At 54.4% G+C, this 23,353-nt stretch overlaps 1 protein-coding gene across 1 annotated transcript in view; it reads left to right on the top strand.

Annotated features, from left to right (window-relative positions):
- Window positions 1-23,353, top strand: part of LOC138562813 (nicotinamide N-methyltransferase-like) — a 153,735-nt gene that overhangs the window by 48,150 nt on the left and 82,232 nt on the right. Inside the window, exon 2 of the mRNA XM_069642790.1 lies at window positions 17,539-17,746. Within this exon, the coding sequence (XP_069498891.1) occupies window positions 17,539-17,746 (208 nt within the window). The remainder of the gene's footprint in view (window positions 1-17,538; window positions 17,747-23,353) is intronic.

Here is a 23,353-nt window from a genome sequence, read left to right on the forward strand (position 1 = left end):
ATTTTGGAGTCCCATTTTCGTTATTTATTATTTTTGTGGACATGCTGCTTTTTGATTTTTGTTGCCATTAGTGTTTGTTTATATTTCATTCACTTCATTTACACTATAATACATTTTTGTTTCTTACTTCAATGTGTGGACTTCTCTCATTGGTTTCATGCCTGTCAGGATGTGGGTTTTCACAGTCATGTGTTGCCATTGTGTGGGTCTGACGGACCTGTACTCATGCGTATACTGCTTATTTCTTATCTATCATGTAATGGGTAGTTCCATTTTGAATGGATGTAAAGCTTGGTTGGGTGTTTGGACTGGGGTGGCGTGGGGTGGGATTTGGGTGGGCATAGGAGCCTGGGATCTGGATTGTGATGACGTGTTGGCTGGGGTATATGAGTGGGTGCCTGGTGGAGGCTGCCCCTGACTGCTGGGGGGTGGGGGTGCTGGGAGACATGAGTGGGGGCCTGGTGGAGGGTGCCCTGCACTGCTGGGGGGTGGGGGTGATGGGAGACATGTGTGGGGGCCTGGTGGAGGGTGCCCCTGGATGCTGGTGGGTGGGGGTGCAGGGGGACATGAGTGGGGGCCTGGTGGAGGCTGCCCCTGACTGCTGGGGGGTGGGGGTGGTGGGAGACATGTGTAGGGGCCTAGTGGAGGGTGCCCCTGGATGCTGGTGGGTGGGGGTGCAGGGGGACATGAGTTGGACATGATTGGGGGCCTGGTGGAGGCTGCCCCCGACTGCTGGGGGGTGGGGGTGAGGGAGACATGTGTGGGGGCCTGGTGGAGGGAGCCCCTGACTGCTGGGGGGTGGGGTGCAGGGGAACATGAGTGGGGGCCTGGTGGAGGGTGCCCTGCACTGCTGGTGGGTGGGGGTGATGGGAGACATGTATGGGGGCCTGGTGGAGGGTGCCCCTGGATGCTGGTGGGTGGGGGTGCAGGGGGACATGAGTTGGACATGAGTGGGGGCCTGGTGGAGGGTGCCCCTGGATGCTGGTGGGTGGGGGTGCAGGGGGACATGAGTTGGACATGTGTGGGGGCCTAGTGGAGGGTGCCCCTGGATGCTGGTGGGTGGGGGTGCAGGGGGACATGAGTTGGACATGAGTGGGGGCCTGGTAGAGGGTGCCCCTGGATGCTGGTGGGTGGGGGTGCAGGGGGACATGTGTGGGGGCCTGGTGGAGGGTGCCCCTGACTGCTGGGGGGTGGGGGTGGTGGGAGACATGTGTGGGGGCCTGGTGGAGGGTGCCCCTGGATGCTGGTGGGTGGGGGTCGAGGGGGACATGTGTGGGGGCCTGGTGGAGGCTGCCCCTGGTTGCTGGGGGCTGGGGGTGGTGGGAGACATGTGTGGAGGCCTGGTGGAGGCTACCCCTGGACGTTGGTGGGTGGGGGTGCAGGGGGACATGAGTGGGGGCCTGGTGGAGGGTGCCCCTGAATGCTGGGGGGTGGGGGTACAGGGGGACATGAGTGGGGGCCTGGTGGAGGGTGTCCTGTACTGCTGGGGGTGGGGGTGATGGGAGACATGTGTGGGGGCCTGGTGGAGGGTGCCCCTGGATGCTGGTGGGTGGGGGTGCAGGGGGACATGAGTTGGATATGTGTGGGGGCCTGGTGGAGGGTGCCCCTGGATGCTGGTGGGTGGGGGTGCAGGGGGACATGAGTGGGGGCCTGGTGGAGGGTGCCCCTGACTGCTGGTGGGTGGGGGTGCAGGGGGACATGAGTGGGGACTGGTGGAGGCTGCCCCTGACTGCTGGGAGGTGGGGGTGCAGGGAGACATGTGTGGGGGCCTGGTGGAGGGTGCCGGTGACTGCTGGGGGGTAGGGGTGCAGGAGGACGTGAGTGGGGGCCTGGTGGAGGGTGCCCTGCACTGCTGGGGGTGGGGGTGGTGGGAGACATGTGTGGGGGCCTGGTGGAGGGTACCCCTGACTGCTGGGGGGTGGGGGTGCAGGGGGACATGTGTGGGGGCCTGGTGGAGGGTGCCCCTGGGTGCTGGTGGGTGGGGGTGCAGGGGGACATGAGTGGGGGCCTGGTGGAGGGTGCCCCTTACTGCTGGTGGGTGGGGGTGCAGGGGGACATGAGTTGGACATGTGTGGGGACCTGGTGGAGGGTGCCCCTGGATGCTGGTGGGTGGGGGTGCAGTGGGACAGGAGTGGGGGCCTGGTGGAGGATGCCCCTGACTGCTGGTGGGTAGGGGTGCAGGGAGACATGAGTGGGGGCCTGGTGGAGGGTTCCGCTGGCTGCTGGGGGGTGGGGGTGCAGGGGGACATGAGTGGGGGCCTGGTGGAGGGTTCCCTGCACTGCTGGGGGTGGGGGTGATGGGAGACATGTGTGGGGGCCTGGTGGAGGGTGCCCCTGGATGCTCATGGGTGGGGGTCCAGGGGCACATGAGTGGGGGCCTGGTGGAGGCTGCCCCTGACTGCTGGGGGGTGGGGGTGGTGGGAGACATGTGTGGGGGCCTGGTGGAGGCTGCCCCTGGATGCTGGTGGGTGGGGGTGCAGGGGGACATGAGTGGGGGCCTGGTGGAGGGTGCCCCTGACTGCTGGGGGGTGGGGGTGCAGGGGGACATGTGTGGGGGCCTGGTGGAGGGTGCCCCTGGATGCTGGTGGGTGGGGGTGCAGGGGGACATGAGTTGGACATGTGTGGGGACCTGGTGGAGGGTTCCCCCGGATGCTGGTGGGTGGGGGTGCAGGGGGACATGAGTGGGGGCCTGGTGGAGGGTGCCCTTGACTGCTGGTGGGTGGGGGTGCAGGGGGACATGAGTGGGGACTGGTGGAGGCTGCCCCTGACTGCCAGGGGGTGGAGGTGCAGGGAGACATGTGTGGGGGCCTGGTGGAGGGTGCCCCTGACTGCTGGGGGGAAGGGGTGCAGGGGGACATGAGTGGGGGACTGGTTGAGGGTGCCCTGCACTGCTGGGGGGTGGGGGTGGTGGGACACATGTGTGGGGGCCTGGTGGAGGGTGCCCCTGACTGCTGGGGGGAGGGGGTGCAGGGGGACATGAGTGGGGGCCTGGTGGAGAGTGCCCTTGACTGCTGGGGTGTGGGGGTGCAGGGGGACATGAGTGGGGGCCTGGTGGAGGGTGCCCTGCACTGCTGGGGGGTGGGAGTGATGGGAGACATGTGTGGGGGCCTGGGGAGGGTGCCCCTGGATGCTGGTGGGCGGGGGTGCAGGGGGACATGAGTTGGACATCTGTGGGGGCCTGGTGGAGGGTGCCCCTGGGTGCTGGGGGGTGGGGGTGCAGGGGACATGAGTTGGACATGTGTGGGGGCCTGCTGGAGGGTGCCCCTGGATGCTGGTGGGTGGGAGTCCAGGAGGACATGAGTGGGGGCCTGGTGGAGGGTGCCCCTGACTGCTGGGGGGTGGGGGTGGTGGGAGACATGTGTGGGGGCCTGGTGGAGGGTGCCCCTGGATGCTGGTGGGTGGGGGCCAGGGGGACATGAGTGGGGGCCTGGTGGAGGCTGCCCCTGACTGCTGGGGGGTGGGGGTGGTGGGAGACATGTGTGGGGGCCTGGTGGAGGGTGCCCCTGGATGCTGGTGGGTGGGGGTGCAGGGGGACATGAGTTGGACATGAGTGGGGGCCTGGTGGAGGGTGCCCCTGGATGCTGGTGGGTGGGGGTGCAGGGGGACATGAGTTGGACATGTGTGGGGGCCTAGTGGAGGGTGCCCCTGGATGCTGGTGGGTGGGGGTGCAGGGGGACATGAGTTGGACATGAGTGGGGGCCTGGTAGAGGGTGCCCCTGGATGCTGGTGGGTGGGGGTGCAGGGGGACATGTGTGGGGGCCTGGTGGAGGGTGCCCCTGACTGCTGGGGGGTGGGGGTGGTGGGAGACATGTGTGGGGGCCTGGTGGAGGGTGCCCCTGGATGCTGGTGGGTGGGGGTCGAGGGGGACATGTGTGGGGGCCTGGTGGAGGCTGCCCCTGGTTGCTGGGGGCTGGGGGTGGTGGGAGACATGTGTGGAGGCCTGGTGGAGGCTACCCCTGGACGTTGGTGGGTGGGGGTGCAGGGGGACATGAGTGGGGGCCTGGTGGAGGGTGCCCCTGAATGCTGGGGGGTGGGGGTACAGGGGGACATGAGTGGGGGCCTGGTGGAGGGTGTCCTGTACTGCTGGGGGTGGGGGTGATGGGAGACATGTGTGGGGGCCTGGTGGAGGGTGCCCCTGGATGCTGGTGGGTGGGGGTGCAGGGGGACATGAGTTGGATATGTGTGGGGGCCTGGTGGAGGGTGCCCCTGGATGCTGGTGGGTGGGGGTGCAGGGGGACATGAGTGGGGGCCTGGTGGAGGGTGCCCCTGACTGCTGGTGGGTGGGGGTGCAGGGGGACATGAGTGGGGACTGGTGGAGGCTGCCCCTGACTGCTGGGAGGTGGGGGTGCAGGGAGACATGTGTGGGGGCCTGGTGGAGGGTGCCGGTGACTGCTGGGGGGTAGGGGTGCAGGAGGACATGAGTGGGGGCCTGGTGGAGGGTGCCCTGCACTGCTGGGGGTGGGGGTGGTGGGAGACATGTGTGGGGGCCTGGTGGAGGGTACCCCTGACTGCTGGGGGGTGGGGGTGCAGGGGGACATGTGTGGGGGCCTGGTGGAGGGTGCCCCTGGGTGCTGGTGGGTGGGGGTGCAGGGGGACATGAGTGGGGGCCTGGTGGAGGGTGCCCCTTACTGCTGGTGGGTGGGGGTGCAGGGGGACATGAGTTGGACATGTGTGGGGACCTGGTGGAGGGTGCCCCTGGATGCTGGTGGGTGGGGGTGCAGTGGGACAGGAGTGGGGGCCTGGTGGAGGATGCCCCTGACTGCTGGTGGGTAGGGGTGCAGGGAGACATGAGTGGGGGCCTGGTGGAGGGTTCCGCTGGCTGCTGGTGGGTGGGGGTGCAGGGGGACATGAGTGGGGGCCTGGTGGAGGGTTCCCTGCACTGCTGGGGGTGGGGGTGATGGGAGACATGTGTGGGGGCCTGGTGGAGGGTGCCCCTGGATGCTCATGGGTGGGGGTCCAGGGGCACATGAGTGGGGGCCTGGTGGAGGCTGCCCCTGACTGCTGGGGGGTGGGGGTGGTGGGAGACATGTGTGGGGGCCTGGTGGAGGCTGCCCCTGGATGCTGGTGGGTGGGGGTGCAGGGGGACATGAGTGGGGGCCTGGTGGAGGGTGCCCCTGACTGCTGGGGGGTGGGGGTGCAGGGGGACATGTGTGGGGGCCTGGTGGAGGGTGCCCCTGGATGCTGGTGGGTGGGGGTGCAGGGGGACATGAGTTGGACATGTGTGGGGACCTGGTGGAGGGTTCCCCCGGATGCTGGTGGGTGGGGGTGCAGGGGGACATGAGTGGGGGCCTGGTGGAGGGTGCCCTTGACTGCTGGTGGGTGGGGGTGCAGGGGGACATGAGTGGGGACTGGTGGAGGCTGCCCCTGACTGCCAGGGGGTGGAGGTGCAGGGAGACATGTGTGGGGGCCTGGTGGAGGGTGCCCCTGACTGCTGGGGGGAAGGGGTGCAGGGGGACATGAGTGGGGGACTGGTTGAGGGTGCCCTGCACTGCTGGGGGGTGGGGGTGGTGGGACACATGTGTGGGGGCCTGGTGGAGGGTGCCCCTGACTGCTGGGGGGAGGGGGTGCAGGGGGACATGAGTGGGGGCCTGGTGGAGAGTGCCCTTGACTGCTGGGGTGTGGGGGTGCAGGGGGACATGAGTGGGGGCCTGGTGGAGGGTGCCCTGCACTGCTGGGGGGTGGGAGTGATGGGAGACATGTGTGGGGGCCTGGGGAGGGTGCCCCTGGATGCTGGTGGGCGGGGGTGCAGGGGGACATGAGTTGGACATCTGTGGGGGCCTGGTGGAGGGTGCCCCTGGGTGCTGGGGGGTGGGGGTGCAGGGGACATGAGTTGGACATGTGTGGGGGCCTGCTGGAGGGTGCCCCTGGATGCTGGTGGGTGGGAGTCCAGGAGGACATGAGTGGGGGCCTGGTGGAGGGTGCCCCTGACTGCTGGGGGGTGGGGGTGGTGGGAGACATGTGTGGGGGCCTGGTGGAGGGTGCCCCTGGATGCTGGTGGGTGGGGGCCAGGGGGACATGAGTGGGGGCCTGGTGGAGGCTGCCCCTGACTGCTGGGGGGTGGGGGTGGTGGGAGACATGTGTGGGGGCCTGGTGGAGGGTGCCCCTGGATGCTGGTGGGTGGGGGTGCAGGGGACATGAGTGTGGGCCTGGTGGAGGGTGCCCCTGGATGCTGGTGGGTGGGGGTGCAGGGGGACATGAGTGGGGGCCTGGTGGAGGGTGCCCCTGACTGCTGGTGGGTGGGGGTGCAGAGGGACATGAGTTGGACATGTGTGGGGACCTGGTGGAGGGTGCCCCTGGATGCTGGTGGGTGGGGGTGTAGAGGGACATGAGTGGGGGCCTGGTGGAGGGTGCTCCTGACTGCTGGTGGGTGGGGGTGGTGGGAGACATGTGTGGGGGCCTGGTGGAGGGTGCCCCTGGATGCTGGTGGGTGGGGGTGCAGGGGACATGAGTGTGGGCCTGGTGGAGGGTGCCCCTGGATGCTGGTGGGTGGGGGTTTAGGGGGACATGAGTGGGGGCCTGGTGGAGGGTGCCCCTGACTGCTGGTGGGTGGGGGTGCAGAGGGACATGAGTTGGACATGTGTGGGGACCTGGTGGAGGGTGCCCCTGGATGCTGGTGGGTGGGGGTGTAGAGGGACATGAGTGGGGGCCTGGTGGAGGGTGCTCCTGACTGCTGGTGGGTGGGGTTGCAGGGGGACATGAGTGGGGGCCTGGTGGAGTGTGCCCCTGGCTGCTGGGGGGTGGGGGTGCAGGGGGACATGAGTGGGGGCCTGGTGGAGGGTGCCCTGCACTGCTGGGGGGTGGGGGTGATGGGAGACATGTGTGGGGGCCTGGTGGAGGGTGCCCCTGGATGCTGGGGGGTGGGGGTGCAGGGGGACATGAGTTGGCCATATGTGGGGGCCTGGTGGAGGGTGCCCCTGGATGCTGGTGGGTGGGGGTGCAGGGGGACATGAGTGGGGGCCTGGTGGAGGGTGCCCCTGGATGCTGGTGGGTGGGGGTGCTGGGGGACATGAGTGGGGGCCTGGTGGAGGGTGCCCCTGACTGCTGGGGGGTGGGGGGGTGATTGGAGACATGTGTGGGGGCATGGTGGAGGGTGCCCCTGGATGCTTGGGGGTGGGGGTGCAGGGGGACATGAGTTGGACATGTGTGGGGGCCTGGTGGAGGGTGCCCCTGGATGCTGGTGGGTGGGGGTCCAGGGGGACATGAGTGGGGGCCTGGTGGAGGGTGCCCCTGACTGCTGGGGGGTGGGGGTGGTGGGAGACATGTGTGGGGGCCTGGTGGAGGGTGCCCCTGGATGCTGGTGGGTGGGGTCCAGGGGGACATGAGTGGGGGCCTGGTGGAGGCTGCCCCTGACTGCTGGGGGGTGGGGGTGGTGGGAGACATGTGTGGGGGCCTGGTGGAGGGTGCCCCTGGATGCTGGTGGGTGGGGGTGCAGGGGGACATGAGTGTGGGCCTGGTGGAGGGTGCCCCTGGATGCTGGTAGGTAGGGGTGCAGGGGGACATGAGTGGGGGCCTGGTGGAGGGTGCCCCTGACTGCTGGGGAGTGGGGGTGCAGGGGGACATGAGTGGGGGCCTGGTGGAAGGTGCCCTGCACTGCTGGGGGGTGGGAGTGCTGGGAGACATGTGTGGGGGCCTGGTGGAGGGTGCCCTGCACTGCTGGGGGGTGGGGGTGCTGGGAGACATGAGTGGGGGCCTGGTGGAGGGTGCCCTGCACTGCTGGGGGGTGGGGGTGCTGGGAGACATGAGTGGGGGCCTGGTGGAGGGTGCCCTGCACTGCTGGGGGGTGGGGGTGCTGGGAGACATGAGTTGGACATGAGTGGGGGCCTGGTGGAGGGTGCCCTGCACTGCTGGGGGGTGGGGGTGCTGGGAGACATGAGTGGGGGCCTGGTGGAGGGTGCCCTGCACTGCTGGGGGGTGGGGGTGGTGGGAGACATGAGTTGGACATGAGTGGGGGCCTGGTGGAGGGTGCCCTGCACTGCTGGGGGGTGGGGGTGCTGGGAGACATGAGTTGGACATGAGTGGGGGCCTCGTGGAGGGTGCCCCTGGATGCTGGGGGGTGGGGGTGATGGGAGACATGAGTGGGGGCCTGGTGGAGGGTGCCCTGCACTGCTGGGGGGTGGGGGTGCTGGGAGACATGAGTGGGGGCATGGTGGAGGGTGCCCTGCACTGCTGGGGGGTGGGGGTGCTGGAAGACATGAGTTGGACATGAGTGGGTTCCTGGTGGAGGGTACCCTGCACTGCTGGGGGGTGGGGGTGCTGGGAGACATGAGTGGGGGCCTGGTGGAGGGTGCCCTGTACTGCTGGGGGGTGGGGGTGGTGGGAGACATGAGTTGGACATGAGTGGGGGCCTGGTGGAGGGTGCCCTGCACTGCTGGGGGGTGGGGGTGCTGGGAGACATGAGTTGGACATGAGTGGGGGCCTGGTGGAGGGTGCCCCTGGATGCTGGGGGGTGGGGGTGATGGGAGACATGAGTGGGGGCCTGGTGGAGGGTGCCCTGCACTGCTGGGGGGTGGGGGTGGTGGAAGACATGAGTGGGGGCCTGGTGGAGGGTGCCCTGCACTGCTGGGGGGTGGGGGTGCTGGGAGACATGAGTGGGGGCCTGGTGGAGGGTGCCCTACACTGCTGGGGGGTGGGGGTGCTGGGAGACATGAGTGGGGGCCTGGTGGAGGGTGCCCTGCACTGCTGGGGGGTGGGGGTGCTGGGAGACATGAGTTGGACATGAGTGGGGGCCTGGTGGGGGTGCCCTGCACTGCTGGGGGGTGGGGTTGCTGGGAGACATGAGTTGGACATGAGTGGGGGCCTGGTGGAGGGTGCCCCTGGATGCTGGGGGCTGGGGGTGCAGGGGGACATGCGTTGGTGGGCAGTAGTGCAAGGTGACATGTAGGTTGGCTGGGGGGCATGGGCATGGTGGATGGGCTGCCTGTGGGCCATGTGCAGGGTAGTCCCATGTGGTGTGGGCCGCCTGCAGGGGCCGTGGAGGGTGTAGAGGGAACACCTGGGAGGACCCACACGTGCAATTCACGTGTGGTGCTCCCCGCGCACCCCTGGAATACACGTACCCTGATGGAATCGCGTGTGATACTTCCCGCGCACCCCTGAAATACACGTACCCTGCTGCTTTTGCGTGTGATACTTCCCGCGCACCCCTGGAATACACGTACCCTGCTGCTTTTGCGTGTGATACTTCCCGCGCACCTCTGGAATACACGTACCCTGATGGAATCGCGTGTGATACTTCCCGCGCACCCCTGAAATGCACATATCCTGCTGTTTTTGCGTGTGATACTTCCCGCGCACCCCTGGAATACACGTACCCTGATGGAATCGCGTGTGATACTTCCCACACACCCCTGAAATGCACATACCCTGCTGTTTTTGCATGTGATACTTCCCGCACACCCCTGGAATACAGGTGCCCTGATGGAATCGCGTGTGTTACTTCCCACGCACCCCTGATGTACACGTACCCAGGACAATCGCATGTGAAACTTCCCTGAGAACCACTGAAATACACGTTCCCCGCTTGGCGTTTGCTGTTTGGCAGCCCTGTGAACTGGCCCAGGGTTAGCGCATCCCTTTGCGATGATTTGGGAATTTTGAAGGCTTTTCCTTGCGCGAGGGCGTTCTTGGGGGCGTAACTGGCGCTGCTGCAGGGTCGCTGCGCCACTCTGCGCCATTGCTGGTTTCGGAGGCTAAAATACATGAATACGCTGTGCGATTAAATGGATTTTTTCGCACGCGGCTGGCGCAGTGTATCGCACGGGGACACAGTGCGCCAGCCGCGTGCGCCACTTTTGTGCGAATTTCTATGAATTACCCTCTTAATCAGAGTATGTTGCAAGGACAGACAGAGAGATACAGGTGCGTGGTCTGACAAGGCAATGAACCCAATACTTGAATCAAAACAACTGGAAGTCAATTGTCCCAAGGTCAAAAAGAAATCAATGCAGGAGTATGTATCATGACACAATGAGTGAAAGCTATAGTCTCTTTCAGAGGGGTGTTCCAAGCGTCATATATCCGCTAGATTGAATTCATTCATCAGACTTTCCAAAGATCTCCTTCTTTTCTTTGGGATCTGCGTACATTCCCCATTTGAGCAGTCTAATGCTGGATCCAACACTTGGTTAAAGTCACCAGCTAACACAATTGCACTTACATTGTCGCTTTGAAGCAATTGCACCAAAAGCTCATGGGAGAAAAGAGGATCGTCTAAATTAGGCGTATACACATTGCATAAGAGCATCGCTGTATCCTGCACTTTAATAAAAACACAGACAATTCTTCCTTCCTTGTCCATTTTGCTTGAGAGGACTGATAAAGGCAAACTTTTCTTAATGAGTATCGACACACCTCTTTTGCTGGTCGAGTAGGTTGAGAAAAAGGTCTGGCCAACCCATCCCCGTTGAAGTTTCTCAGCCTCTTTAGTCTAGATGTGTCTCCTGGAGGAAAGCGATGTCACAAGAAGTTGATCTCAAATAAGACAAGATTTTAGTCAATTTCACAACTGTCTTTAGGCCAATCACATTCCAGGAAACAATCTTAAAATGGTTCACTGATCTAGTATTCATGTTTCTAGTCTTAGATAAAGTCCAAAAATAAGTGTGATCAGTATAAAACAGTAAGAAAAAAGAAAGACAAGGAAAAGGAAAGATGAAAGGAAAAAACCCACACCCCACCTGGGCATGAGTCAGCCAGATAACTCACAAACCCCTGGCGCTCCACCCTATAGATATATATCTAAGCTGACACCAATGTATAAGAAGAATTGGTATCCCCAATATACCCCTTATTTCTAAACAACTTAATCCACGGAGCATATGCCATATAGAACTGAGAAATTGACCAAATAATAACATGTGCGGTGCAGCTGCGACAGACTCATCAGACGCCATACAATGTGCGTAAGCAGATGACACAATAACCAAAGTAAAGCATGCAGTCAAAGTGATTTTTGTTACGTCAGTGTTCATATCCATTACCCATGCCAAACCACTAAATAAGAGCACATTTTCAAAACCAGCCCCATGTGATCACAGAATACGGACAAAAACAGCATAGCGTGCTTTCCCTCTACAACGCATCATCAATGTCACCACCTGAAACATAAATGACATGGCACCAAAAAAGAAACAAAAATATACACTCAATGAGGTGTTGACAAATGAGCAGGATCTATAAATCTAATATGTCAGCAGCCCAACGGAACAAGTCAACCTGTTCAGCTCTGAACATACCCAAACAAACTTCCAGGCACACAAATCACCCCATCAGTATTACCTAATTTAACCCAGATGCGAGCAACATCTGTAAATTAGTGCCATGTATACATGTCTCTTCAAGGGCAGCGCCCCAAAACCCAAAAAGTACATCCAATGATATGTGACCTCAGGAATGAACAATGCAATACAGGTTCCTATTGGCCCACTCTTCCCTTTATACTCACATCCCACGCAAAACAACTCTGCGCGCCCCCGGGGTACCACTCCCCCACGTGACACCAACACCAGAACCACCCCATCCCTCCACGCCCTGTGCGCCCCAAGGCGGCCAGCGCCTCACCACACACACATCACACAATCCTGCGAACCCCCAATCAAACCCATGCCCGCATAGGCCACTCCGCGCAATCCCACCGCCCCCGACAGAACAGCACCGCGTCCATCAGCACGCCGCACCACCATATCGGTATCATAACACCCCGCCAAGGATAATGGAGCCGCACAGAACAGCCCACGCAAGCATGAGCGTGATTAAAGGTCCATAAAGACCACGCAGCGCACGCACAATGAAGCACAAACCGCTATAGAACACCCAAAGCAGAACAGGGCCACACAAGGGAACACCCTGGAAACACACAGAACCACTCCGAGTACAAAGTCAAATTCCATAAAATGCCATCCCTTCACAATCACCAGTACCCCGTAATTAAAAGTGGTTCTGAATGCAACATTCCGTGATATAGCACATGAAGCCCCGTCCTACGCCCAAAGAGCCTCCTGTCACGACCCTCGCCCAAAACACCCTCTGGCAAACCCATTGGCCAGGTGGAGTCAGGACTCGGGCCTCTAGAGCCTGTCATCCTCTTCAAAAGCCCTCAGGGGGCGAGTCCTGGCGCCTATAGATACACCATGAAAAACAATGTGCTTGGGAACTACTTTATTGTATTGTCAGCCAACATGGAGGCATCCACATAGCTTGGTTCCTAAAAACCAAGCTATGCAGTCTAGTGTTTTGGGTGTGGTAGCCTAGGGACTACTTTACCTAGACTATTTTGTTGGGGCTATTTAAACCACACCCGAGCAAGACAACACGCTTTGCGTTACTTCGCAGCTTGCAACGTGACGCTCACCGTGTCCAGCTATTCCCTCGAACCTCAGAGAAGCAGAACCTGCAAGGAGACAAAAGGAACATCATTAGCAGCAGCATCTTACCTGCAGTCTTCATCTTTAAACACTCGCAGCTACTGAGAACAGATTCCTCAAATCTGCACTGTTCCCGGACAGAACGACCTGAAAGAGGAAGATAGAGGCAACATTAAAGAAAGCTGTAGAGACATTTACAAATTACGAACTGCTCAAAAGGCTTACCTGGCTGGTCGCCTCTCGCTGGCACCACTCCGGACATTCCACTCGTGCTGAAGAACACTGCAACCTATAAGGAAGGAAAACACAGGTTAGCAAAGGACAGACTTCACAGCGCTGCGCATAGTGCTTACTTACCGCATCATAGCACTCTTGAGGCGCCATCATTTACCAGCGGGGCTCAACCAAGCCAGTTTGCCGCGCTGAAGCTCTGCATACCTAAGGGAGAAAAAAAGAGACATTTTAAACAAAGAGAAAGGCATGCAGGATAGCAACCAAACTAAAGAACATCAATAAGACCTACCTGAACAATATCAAACGGGCCGGCATCAGTGAAGTAACTGGACCGCATTCGCCCATGAAAGACAACGCGCCCCTGCAAAGAAGACAGGATGGAGAGCACGCCTAATTCTACCACAAGGCAGAACCTTCCCCACAGACAACATCAGGGCAAAGCTGAGAAGCATACCAGCGAGTAACCCGGCTGGGTGCGTCCCTGTGGATACCAGGTGAGCGTAACACCTCCTCATCTAAATATGCGTGCTGTACAGTTATTAGTGAGGAAATGCACTTCCTAAAAAGGGAAGGTCCGATTCTCCACATCACATCACCTAAGATGGGGGGTATCGCTACATGAACGTGGATTAACTTAAAATGCTGCACAAGGAACCCCGTTAATCATTGTATCCTGCACATATCATACGCGGCTCACCGAATCAATCACAGGCAGCGCCGCCGGCTCCAGTTACATGAACATTAAGCCTCATGCAATCAGATGGCACAACCCGGAAGACCGATGCTACGAAATGCTAGCATCATCACGCACGCAACGTGCCTCCTCATCAAAGTCCCTTTTTCGAAAGTCCATCCATGCAAATGATACGCAACAATATGACACTGAGTAGTTGCTAAATGCTAAAAAATGCTAAGTGCAGCACGCGCAACACTGTTTAATGGAAAATGCCAAAATCATTAAAATAATGAAATGAAAGCAAATTTTAAGCATATAAATATAATAACAATAAAAATAACACATATTAAAGTGAAGTACTCAAAGCAACTAACCAGGAAAGAAAAGGGGAGAGGTAAAAGAGCACATAAAACCACCTACGGTGGTGAAATTATACAGGGATAGTTTCTGAGCCAAGCACAGGCTTGATCCGGGGTATCAGTAAATTTAATCCCTTCTGGCAGGAAAAGCTTCAGGACAGCAGGTTTCAATAGTGAAGTTGTAAGTCCACGTTCCTTGGCAAGGACATCACAGCTTGTAGAGAACAGTACATAATGATGTCAGTGTAACAGATTTGAAGGTACAATGCAATGAAGGTAAGGGTCCAGGGGGAGAATGGATGAAGAAGAACAAGCTGTAATATAGAGATTATGAGTCAATGCAAGAGAGTGGTTCTAGATCACTAGTCATCTGGCTCGGGTAACCGAATAGTCCCACTGCTGTTAACTCCTGTAGAGCAGTGGGGCTAGAAAGGGAAGTCTCCAATGATCACATGGAAAGGTGATAATCTTGTCAGCTTTGTGAGGGGGTCAGAAATAATGTGAGTCAGACAACTTTGTAAAGAGTTTTCAAATTTAGCCATTTCATTAAATAAAAAGGATGGATAAACGCTTCACTATCCTGACCCTGCCGATGATTTCCCCGCATAAAATAAACTAAAGGAAACACTCTAACAGAAGGGTATCTGTCCCTCAGACTTGTACAACCAATAAAGCAATGAGGAAATATAGGGAAATTCAATTCAACAATAATATGTAACATTTGATTAGATTCACAATATGATCAATGTCTCTTCTCACAACCTGGGCTAGTTTCCCTTTGCCAGATCTGAACAGGGGTTTTCTCCACAGTTCAAAAGAAACAAGGAAATCTGGTCTGACACACAGTTCCAATAAGGTTCTTAAGGGTTTGACCTTAATCACATAAAGTTCAGTTGCTTTAGTAAGGTATCAAAAATGATTCTAATTTCCAACTCCTCCCGGAGTAAAAACTGTCACACATGTGTCTTCTCCAAGCAGAAAACAGAATAGTCTTGGCAAGGATAATTTGTCAAAAGGTTTGTCTGAGAAAAAAAAAAGTCTATTCCAACTCTTCCAGGTTTCACCTTTGTATTTGTTTAGATGAGTAACAACAAATGTCTTTGTCAGAATGGTTTTCCACAACTTTTGTTTCAAAAAGCTTTGTAACTTTTTCTGGACAAGCTTTCACAATTCTTCTTTGAATGTCACAAATTAACATGAGTTGTTTCTGTTAGAACCACGGTTCAGCGCTTGCATCAACTTCTACCTGGTTATTCCTTTGCCAGGCCCTTTTAGGCAACAACTTCTTGCCATACAGGTATACTCGCCTGCCTGTCTACTTCTTCACCAAAAAGAACAAAAAAGTGCTTCACTGGTAACTTCCAACTTAGAATAACAATAACTTCATTAGACTTCTTTGGCATCAAACTTTAAAAAAGTTCCGGGGAAACAAGGAACCACATTAGTGCTCTTCAGGACTCTGTGGCAACTATGCTCCTCTCTCTCTGGATAACCTTCTCCAGAAGGTCAGCCTGTTTGCCACCTTCCCTTCCTCTTTACACCAACAATAACATTGCCAAATGCTAGTCTCACTTTTCATCTGTCTTGGCTCTGGCAATGCAGGTTTCTATCACTTGATGATCTGTGTTTCATAGCACATAAGCAGTAAGTCTTACCACCAATAAGCCTCTCAGTATTCCGCGATTGCCTTGAGCACTGTTTGTTATGTTGGGATGGCTGGTTGTTAATACACTCTTGGCTTGGGTATTGCTTGTAATCTTTTGGATCATCTACAGCTTCTCCACTGGGTGTTTGGGCGTTCCACAATCTATTGTGCTTTTATACACAATCACTGCTTCAACGGGTATAACGTTTGTTAGTTTTGTACAGTGCGGTGTAACACACATAGAAAAACATATGAGACCCTATGGAGTAAAAGACCCCATAGCCCATAGAACACATTGACATTCAAAGGAATTACACACATTCATGAGTGGGAGAAAAAGAGTCTCACTCTTGGCAGGATGGAAAAAACAAACTCCAGAAATCCAGCAAAGCTGCTGGGGAACTCACTAGATTAGGAAATTCAGCCTAAACAGAGAATTCTCCCTAACAGTGTTGGCCCCCTTTAGTTGGTTTAAGGGTGTGTACAAGATCAGATGGCCTACTTGGAATTAGGTATTCTCAGGGATTAGAAATAATAATTGATAATAAAGCACTCAACACAATAAACTTAGTAAACTATTTCTGTTGCATTTTTCTCCATGCAATATGTATGTGCTATTTCTGAGACCTGTGCATTCCACGTTCTGCAACTTTGAGCAACTGAAGCAATGGCAACTCAGCGAGGCAGACAGCCATTAGAGGTAGGACAAATGTCGCATTAATTAAGTGGTTAAAAACTAAAGTAATATTTTAGCTTAGTTTCCCCCTTTCAGAAAATGCCTACAATCCCACTTTAGTAAGAGGATGAGCGCATGTGAATGCCAGTAACAGCATAACAAACATATGTTTCCATCATTAGTGACTATATAATGAATTTCTTTATGCATACACCATAGTACCAGCTATTCTCAATACAAGCTGCTGTAAAATACACCATCACACTTGCACACGTAAGAATAGTGTACCACCATTAATATGTAAAACCGAATGCTTTTTTCATATTTCGGTGGGTTTTTTGGACAGTAAATTGCACATTTTGTAGGCCATTTTTCCAAAAATTTTGCTAGGGAGAATCCCCCCGAACCTCCCTCGGGGGGGTGGGCTCGCGCGCTGCGCGCGCTCGCTACTAAATTTGCCCTGGGAAATTTACGCCCCACCAGCTTTCAAACTCACCAGCCGCCACTGAAGAAGAGGAACTCTGGACATAGTTTAGAGACTTCAAGCTGTATACCTTAAAGAATAATCATATCAAATGTAATATGCAAGAAACTTGATTTGGATATATTGGGGGTCATTACGACCCAGGCGCTAATTGCGCCAACTTTACCACCATGGTGTAAACTATGTTTACACCATGGTGGATGGCGGATTTACCGCCCCATTCCAAGGTGACTGGGGCGGTAAATCCCCATTTCCCATTTTCCCTCCCCCATTCCCATTTTTGCCCCATAGAGCATAATGGGAGTGGGGAAGGCGCTAATTACGCCACCGTAAATTACGGTGGCGTAATTAGCATCATGGCAGGTTAGCGCCATGGATTTTAACGGCTGCTAAGAGCAGCCGTTAAAATCAGAATAGGCGTTAAGGGTTAACGACGGCGTTAACCCTTAACGCCTGGGTCGTAATGAGGCCCATTGTGTTAATGCCCACATGTGCAGAGGAATGACAGGCATTCAAGTGGCTGCTGCTTATCACATGTTAACCTTTTTATTACCTCCCACTCCATCCCTGAGTCCAGGGAATAATGAGTGGATATGTTTATTCATTTTGTTTAATGGGGGTCACAGAATTTACTGTATCCCAATCAAAACCACAGTTTTGGGCCCACCAAAGGTTAATGCGTTAGTGATCTAATGACAGTTATGGTATAGAAAAACCTGATACACAATATATTGGTGGTTGTGACTACACCCATTTTGTTTTACAAAGCCACATAATTATTAGTTTCTCCTTTTCAAATGTTCTATAGAGCCATCGACAGAAGTGAGCACACCATTACATTTATAGAAATACAGTGTTCACCTTTACACATGAACATAGAATTCAATGTGTTTTTCTAATTTGTTCACACATGTCATATACATAAAATCAACCAGTGATGAAAATAATTTCCCAACTGTGTGGGCTATATACACACTTTTTCATTTATTAAAAACATTTTTATTGTATGTGAACCACATTTTATTACTGGTCTAGTCGTGAAAATAGAATACACACCCAACCAATCTGATAAGCGCATTCTCTTTTGTTCCCTTTCAACCAGGTGATGTGAAGGGAGACACCTTAATTAATTACGGAGGATGTGAAATTCTAGGTTTCCTTTTCCCTGCATGTAGATTCTTCAAAGAGATCATTTTGGCAGAATTCCTTGAGTCCAGGCTACAGGCGGCTAGAACATGGATTAATAAGGAACCTGGAGCGTTTGACTGGAGTCTGGCTGCAAAGTATGTCTGTGAACTGGAAGGAAACAGGTAAGAATGGGATAAGTGGGCGGTGGGCAAAGCCTCAAACATGTCCTTTCCATTTCAAGCTAATGTGACTTTTCATTCGATCTGAATGAAGGTCTGAGCTATTTAGTCATGATGGAATGAGCATCTACAGTGTGACTAAATGAGCAAGGAATGACAAAAGCCATTGCCAAACCAGAAGGCGGTGCATAAAGGAAATGAGCTTTCCAGGGCTGCACTAACACAGCTTTGGGGTGCACTTGGCTGGAAGGCACACAGAGACTGTGCAAGATGCAACCCATGGATGTGTACCCCTTTTTTCTAAAAGAAAATCAGTTCCGGAGCCCACGTGCAGTACTCAGGTACATTGCAATATTTGGTTAATGCTGACCCCAGGGCTTTTTTGAAAGTGCAAACAAACTCTTTTTTTACAGATGAAGGCAAACACAATTTATAAAAAGATTTCAATGTTGGTAATGTGCAGACCTAGATGAAATTTCCCACATAAACCTTGAGTCACATGAATTTCAAGTGATTGAACTAAGCTTTTTAAAATGTCATCAGGAGTTCAAGCACATGGCTTAAAAGGGGGAAACAAGGTTGGGGCTTTTTACAGTGTACGGCAGCTTTCATAGATGCACAGGATCATTCCTGGAGGCCGGCTAAGGAAAGGGTAGGATTCATACAATGGGGTGCAGTTAGAGTAGTTGAGTAGGAAGAATGAGGGGGAGCGGTAGTGTGTGACTGGGGCCCTGTCAAAGAGTTAGATTTAAGGATGGTTATGCTTACCTGGCACTGTGTTACACAGTCATCGATTTAAAGTGGACAAACAACACATGTGTCATATGGAGGGGGATAAAGGAGGGGGAATCCCTGAAAAGAGGAGCTGGTTGGGTGACTGCAAAAGACTCACGCATGGGACCTCTTATTCTAAACACACCTGCAAGGAGGAGCAGGGGCAGCAAGGAATCCTTGAGGGCAGGTTGTGGGAGAGTCAGGCTTGCCTCATATTTCTGGGATGAATGTCCGTCTCATGAAGTGAATGGGTGAGACATGGCCAACACTGATTCTGGGAGGCAGTTGAGACATGTGCCATTGGGTGACACCTTTTCAGAGGTTGAACAGCCTCCAACCTTGCAGACAGCTTGTTGAAGAGTTAGACTCACCAGATTTTGATGTGAGTGAGCAGCAGAAGATCAGAGGGTTGGGGTGACACACCAGTCAGAGTCTGTCTCTTCAAGTGAGTGGAAGAAACATGTGCCATCAGGTGACACCTGGGGGGTATAGCTGGAAATCCCAAAAGGAAGATTGTGGATTTGCTAGGGAGGAGCAGCAAAGATTTGGGGATGCTGGTGACTCACCAGTCACTCCCATCTCTCGACATAAGTGGGCTAGACACCTGCCATTGGGTTACACCTGGGAGGAATCTCTGAGGTCAGCTTGTGGGAGAGTCTCACTGATGTACATTTGCTGGGAGTGAGCAGAAGTGATTCAGGGATGTGGGTGACTCACAGAGAGAGGTTTGATGGTCATTGAAGAATAATTCCAAAAAGCATACAGACAAAAATGGATGTGAACTGGGGGACTACCAGCCCTGATGAGGTAGCAATACCTTTCAGATAAATGGGGATGCAGAATTTACTCAAAAATCAATAATCGAAACGACCCAGAAAGTTGGCCTAAAGATAACTGTTTTAATGTCAATTATCTAAAACAAGGAGTACAACGAACGTCTGCGGACATTCAACCATATAATCTCAACAAGTTTAATAAAAGATTACACTCTTATACTGAAACCTCGTCATAGGTGACGTCAACCTACGTATTACTAACGTCATCCTAGGTGGCAGACTACAAAAACCTACTGGTAAGTGTGATTGGGTCTAACGGAACACCTAAGTACACGTTCCATACTCAACTAAATGGGCAAAGAGGAGTGATAGGTTTCTTAACGTCAGGTGGGGCAACTAAGCCCTCACCTGAAACAGGTCACCATGAACGTCACTAAATACATGATGTTCTATTGGTTACACAAACTATAGGGCCCTCAACTATGTGGCCCCCTACACTTGGTTGGCTTCTAACCTCCGTCAGTTGCTGGTGAGCTAGGGCCTCATCAAGAGTCTGGCGGTAACCCTTCAATGCAGCGGTAGCATTATTACTGCCGCATTTAAGGGTCCACCAGATCATGGCTTCAGCTGATTTCCCCCAGCTCTTAGCTGGGAGGAAATCTGCTGAAATTTCACACTCATACCGCCAGCGGAAAATCCGCCGGCGCTAAGAGTGCAAAATTTCCCTATTGAGCTAAATGGGGAATGGGGCATTCCTGAATGGGCTCAATGGGGAATGGGGATTTCCAGTTCCGCCAAACCCTTGATCCGGCACTAATAGCACCGGTCGGTTTGGCGGTAGGGCAACGTAGTGGAACCATCCATTCTTTACTCATTCCTATGTATCTATACATTGGCGCTTGCCGCAATCAATTCACTATAAACCTAGCCTCATGAAAACATTGTCTGGTTGCTTTACTTTGCATCTGTACACGTGTTAACTGGCTTGATATCATCATTGTTTCTGTAACCTAAGCCTCTTCATCTCGAGCGAGGTGTCGCTTATCTTTGATACTTTCTTTGATGCCTTATAAAATATCTGCATTCTCTAGTCTCTGCATCTCTTCTTTGCACGTCAACTTGACTCTGTGGGGATGATTCATGGAACAAATGTGCGCCGAAAATCGTGGCGCAAGCGTGAAAAAGCAAGCTCACGCGCACGCGTGTGATTCATGGAAGGACCTGCGCGTGTTTTCCCCGGGATGTGCGTCAAATCCGACCGTGGCGCACACAGACGCACATGTCACTGCAACATCCCGAACGCCATGCGCGACGTTCACAGCAAAAGCACACAACGTCAGCACACATACCAAAAAGGGGGCAGAACACGGGGCGGAACACGCAGAATGGGGAACAACGCGTGAAAGTAAGGGCGTAACTGGGGAAGTACTGCTGGGAAGTACACGGAACACCCACAGGCACGCAAACTACACGTATTCATGGAAACAGGCCTAAACACGTCCGCCACATGAAGGCAGGCGGTAGCGTCCCCGAGCATTATAAAAAGTGTGCGCAAACAACAAACACGTATATACAGCTACAATGAATGTCCCATTTCTCGCAGTACTGATCATGGGACACCGCAGGAGGAGAAGAATAGGCAGGCCGCGCATTTCTTTTGCCCAGGTCCAACCTTATTGGGATGCCTGATGACCAGGTCTATGGCAGGTATAGGTTTCCACCTCATATCTTGGAAGCAGAACTATGAGGGTCTACTCAGACCAAGCATCAGCCACCCCCTCCCCTATCAACTGTGGAAGTACCACAAGGGTCCTGCACCTCCCCGACTCTATACAACTTATTCACACTCCCACTATTCAACGACTTAGAAGAATTCGGCATAACGTTCACCAACTATGCCGACGACACTCAAATCCTTCTCCCACTAACTGATGACTATGAGCAAGACCTGAAAACCCTACAAAACACTTATGCCATCATCCAGGCATGGATGGCAGCCAATGGCCTCTGTCTCAATGGAGATAAGGCATAGATCCTACTAGTTGGCCCTAAAGAAACTCTCAGCAAGCTAGACAATAAATACAGTACTTTCCTCATCGAGAACTCAGTAATCTCCGTCTCCCCGGCTGTAAAAACACTGGGGGTATACCTAGATTCCACCCTGTCCATGGACAGACATGTCAGTTACATCTCCTCCTCAGCAGCTCTTACAACCAAGATAATCAATGCAGTAAAACCTCACCTGTCCACCACAAACTGCCTCAACATCGCCAGAGCCACTATGGGCGCGAAACTGGACTACTGCAACGTCCTCCTGCTAGGTACCTCAGCCAAAAACATTAATAGACTCCAGATTGCACAAAACAACGCTCTGTGAGCAGCCCTCAATATACCAAAGAGAGAACACATCTCCCTAGCAAGACAAAATGCCCACTGGCTCCCAGTTAAAGAGCGCATCCAGTTCAAGACCCTAACCATTACCCACAGATGCATATCCCAATCTGCCCCTAGCTACCTTACTGATCGGATACAACCAGTCCAATCACTCAGACCCAAAAGGGACCTATATGCCAACTTGCAATTCCTAACTTCACTAGGGCCAAAGCTGGCGGCTCGAGTTTCGAAGTCCTAGCACCAAAAGCCTGGAACTCCCTACCGCCCAAACTAAGAGCTGAAACATCCCACACAGCTTTTAGAAAAGCTCTGAAAACCATCCTATTTAAGTGAATCTCATTTTTTAATTCTATTGCATGCAACAATGTCTGTAAACTACAACTGTTCCATGATCACGGTTCCCATGTAACCCTGGAACCACAGCCATTCCTGTAACCGAATCAACATGTCAAGTAAACTTTCTTGTAACAGCGCCACGATGCCCGAGGGCAGCTGCTGCGCTTTAAAAATGCAAATAAATAAAATAAATAAATAAATAAATATCATCCTAGGCCTGGTCCAGGAGTGGGGGGATGACCTCACATCACCCACCTTGTGCACCCCAGCACTGAGCCCCTTGGAAAGGGTGCTCAATGTACTGCATTTCTGGGCCACTGGGTCATTTCAGCGGACCACTCCATAATGGGGGGGGGTGTTTCATCACAGCCCACACAGTCACGCTGCCTACACCAGGTGTTGGCAATCATGATTAGGCGACCCCCAGTCCGCAGGCACATATACATGCCCAGAACACCCGCAGAAAAGCAGGCCATGGTCCACACTTCCCCAAAGTGCCCTGGATTGCACCCATGTGGCCCTACGTCCACCTCTGGCCACGGAGAATATCCACTGCAACCGCAAGCACTGGCATTCCGTCAATGTGCAGGTTGTATGCTATGCACCGGGGATCATCACCTCAGTATATTTTAAATATCCTTCGTCCAACCATTAAATTTTCATGTGCAGAATGTCCACCCTGAGCCGGGACCTGGAAGCTGGGAAGCATGGCGACACATGGCTCATTGGTGAGTACAAATGCCTGTGCACATGCATGCATGTCATACACAGACAAATACATAAACCAAACTAATGACAAACATTATCACTTCCCCAGGGGACAGTGCCTACCATCTGAGCACCCACATGGTGACGCCAATACGGAACACCACCACCCCACCCCTGGTAAGATACAACACAGCCCATATTGGAACCTGGCCCATAGTGGAGGGCACATTTGAAGTGCTCAAGTCACCCATCTGGTCCCTTGACCGCTCTGGCGGGCAGCTACTGTATGCACCTCCAGTAGTGTGCAGGATCATTGTGGCAGCATGTGTCCTGCACAATGTTGCAAGACGGCGGGGCGTACCGGTGGACATGGTGGTGCTCCCACATCCCCAACCACACGCACAGGCGCTGCGCATGTGAGGGGAAATGCCTCACCTTTGTGGCCTCCCAACCATGGCACAGATGTACAAGTACCAATGGGAGGTGCACACAACAATTGTCCTGGGCAACTTGGTTGGGGGGGCAAGGAACGTGATGCAAACAGCACCCCTGTGCTCCTGCAAGGCTGCATGTGGCCCCTTAGGCAAAATGACGGGTCACGCGTCGTTCATTCATCCCAAAA

This window comes from Ambystoma mexicanum, unplaced genomic scaffold (assembly GCF_040938575.1).
Source record: "Ambystoma mexicanum isolate Mex_15411 unplaced genomic scaffold, UKY_AmexF1_1 Mex_scaf68, whole genome shotgun sequence".
Taxonomy (NCBI): Eukaryota; Metazoa; Chordata; class Amphibia; order Caudata; family Ambystomatidae; genus Ambystoma; species Ambystoma mexicanum.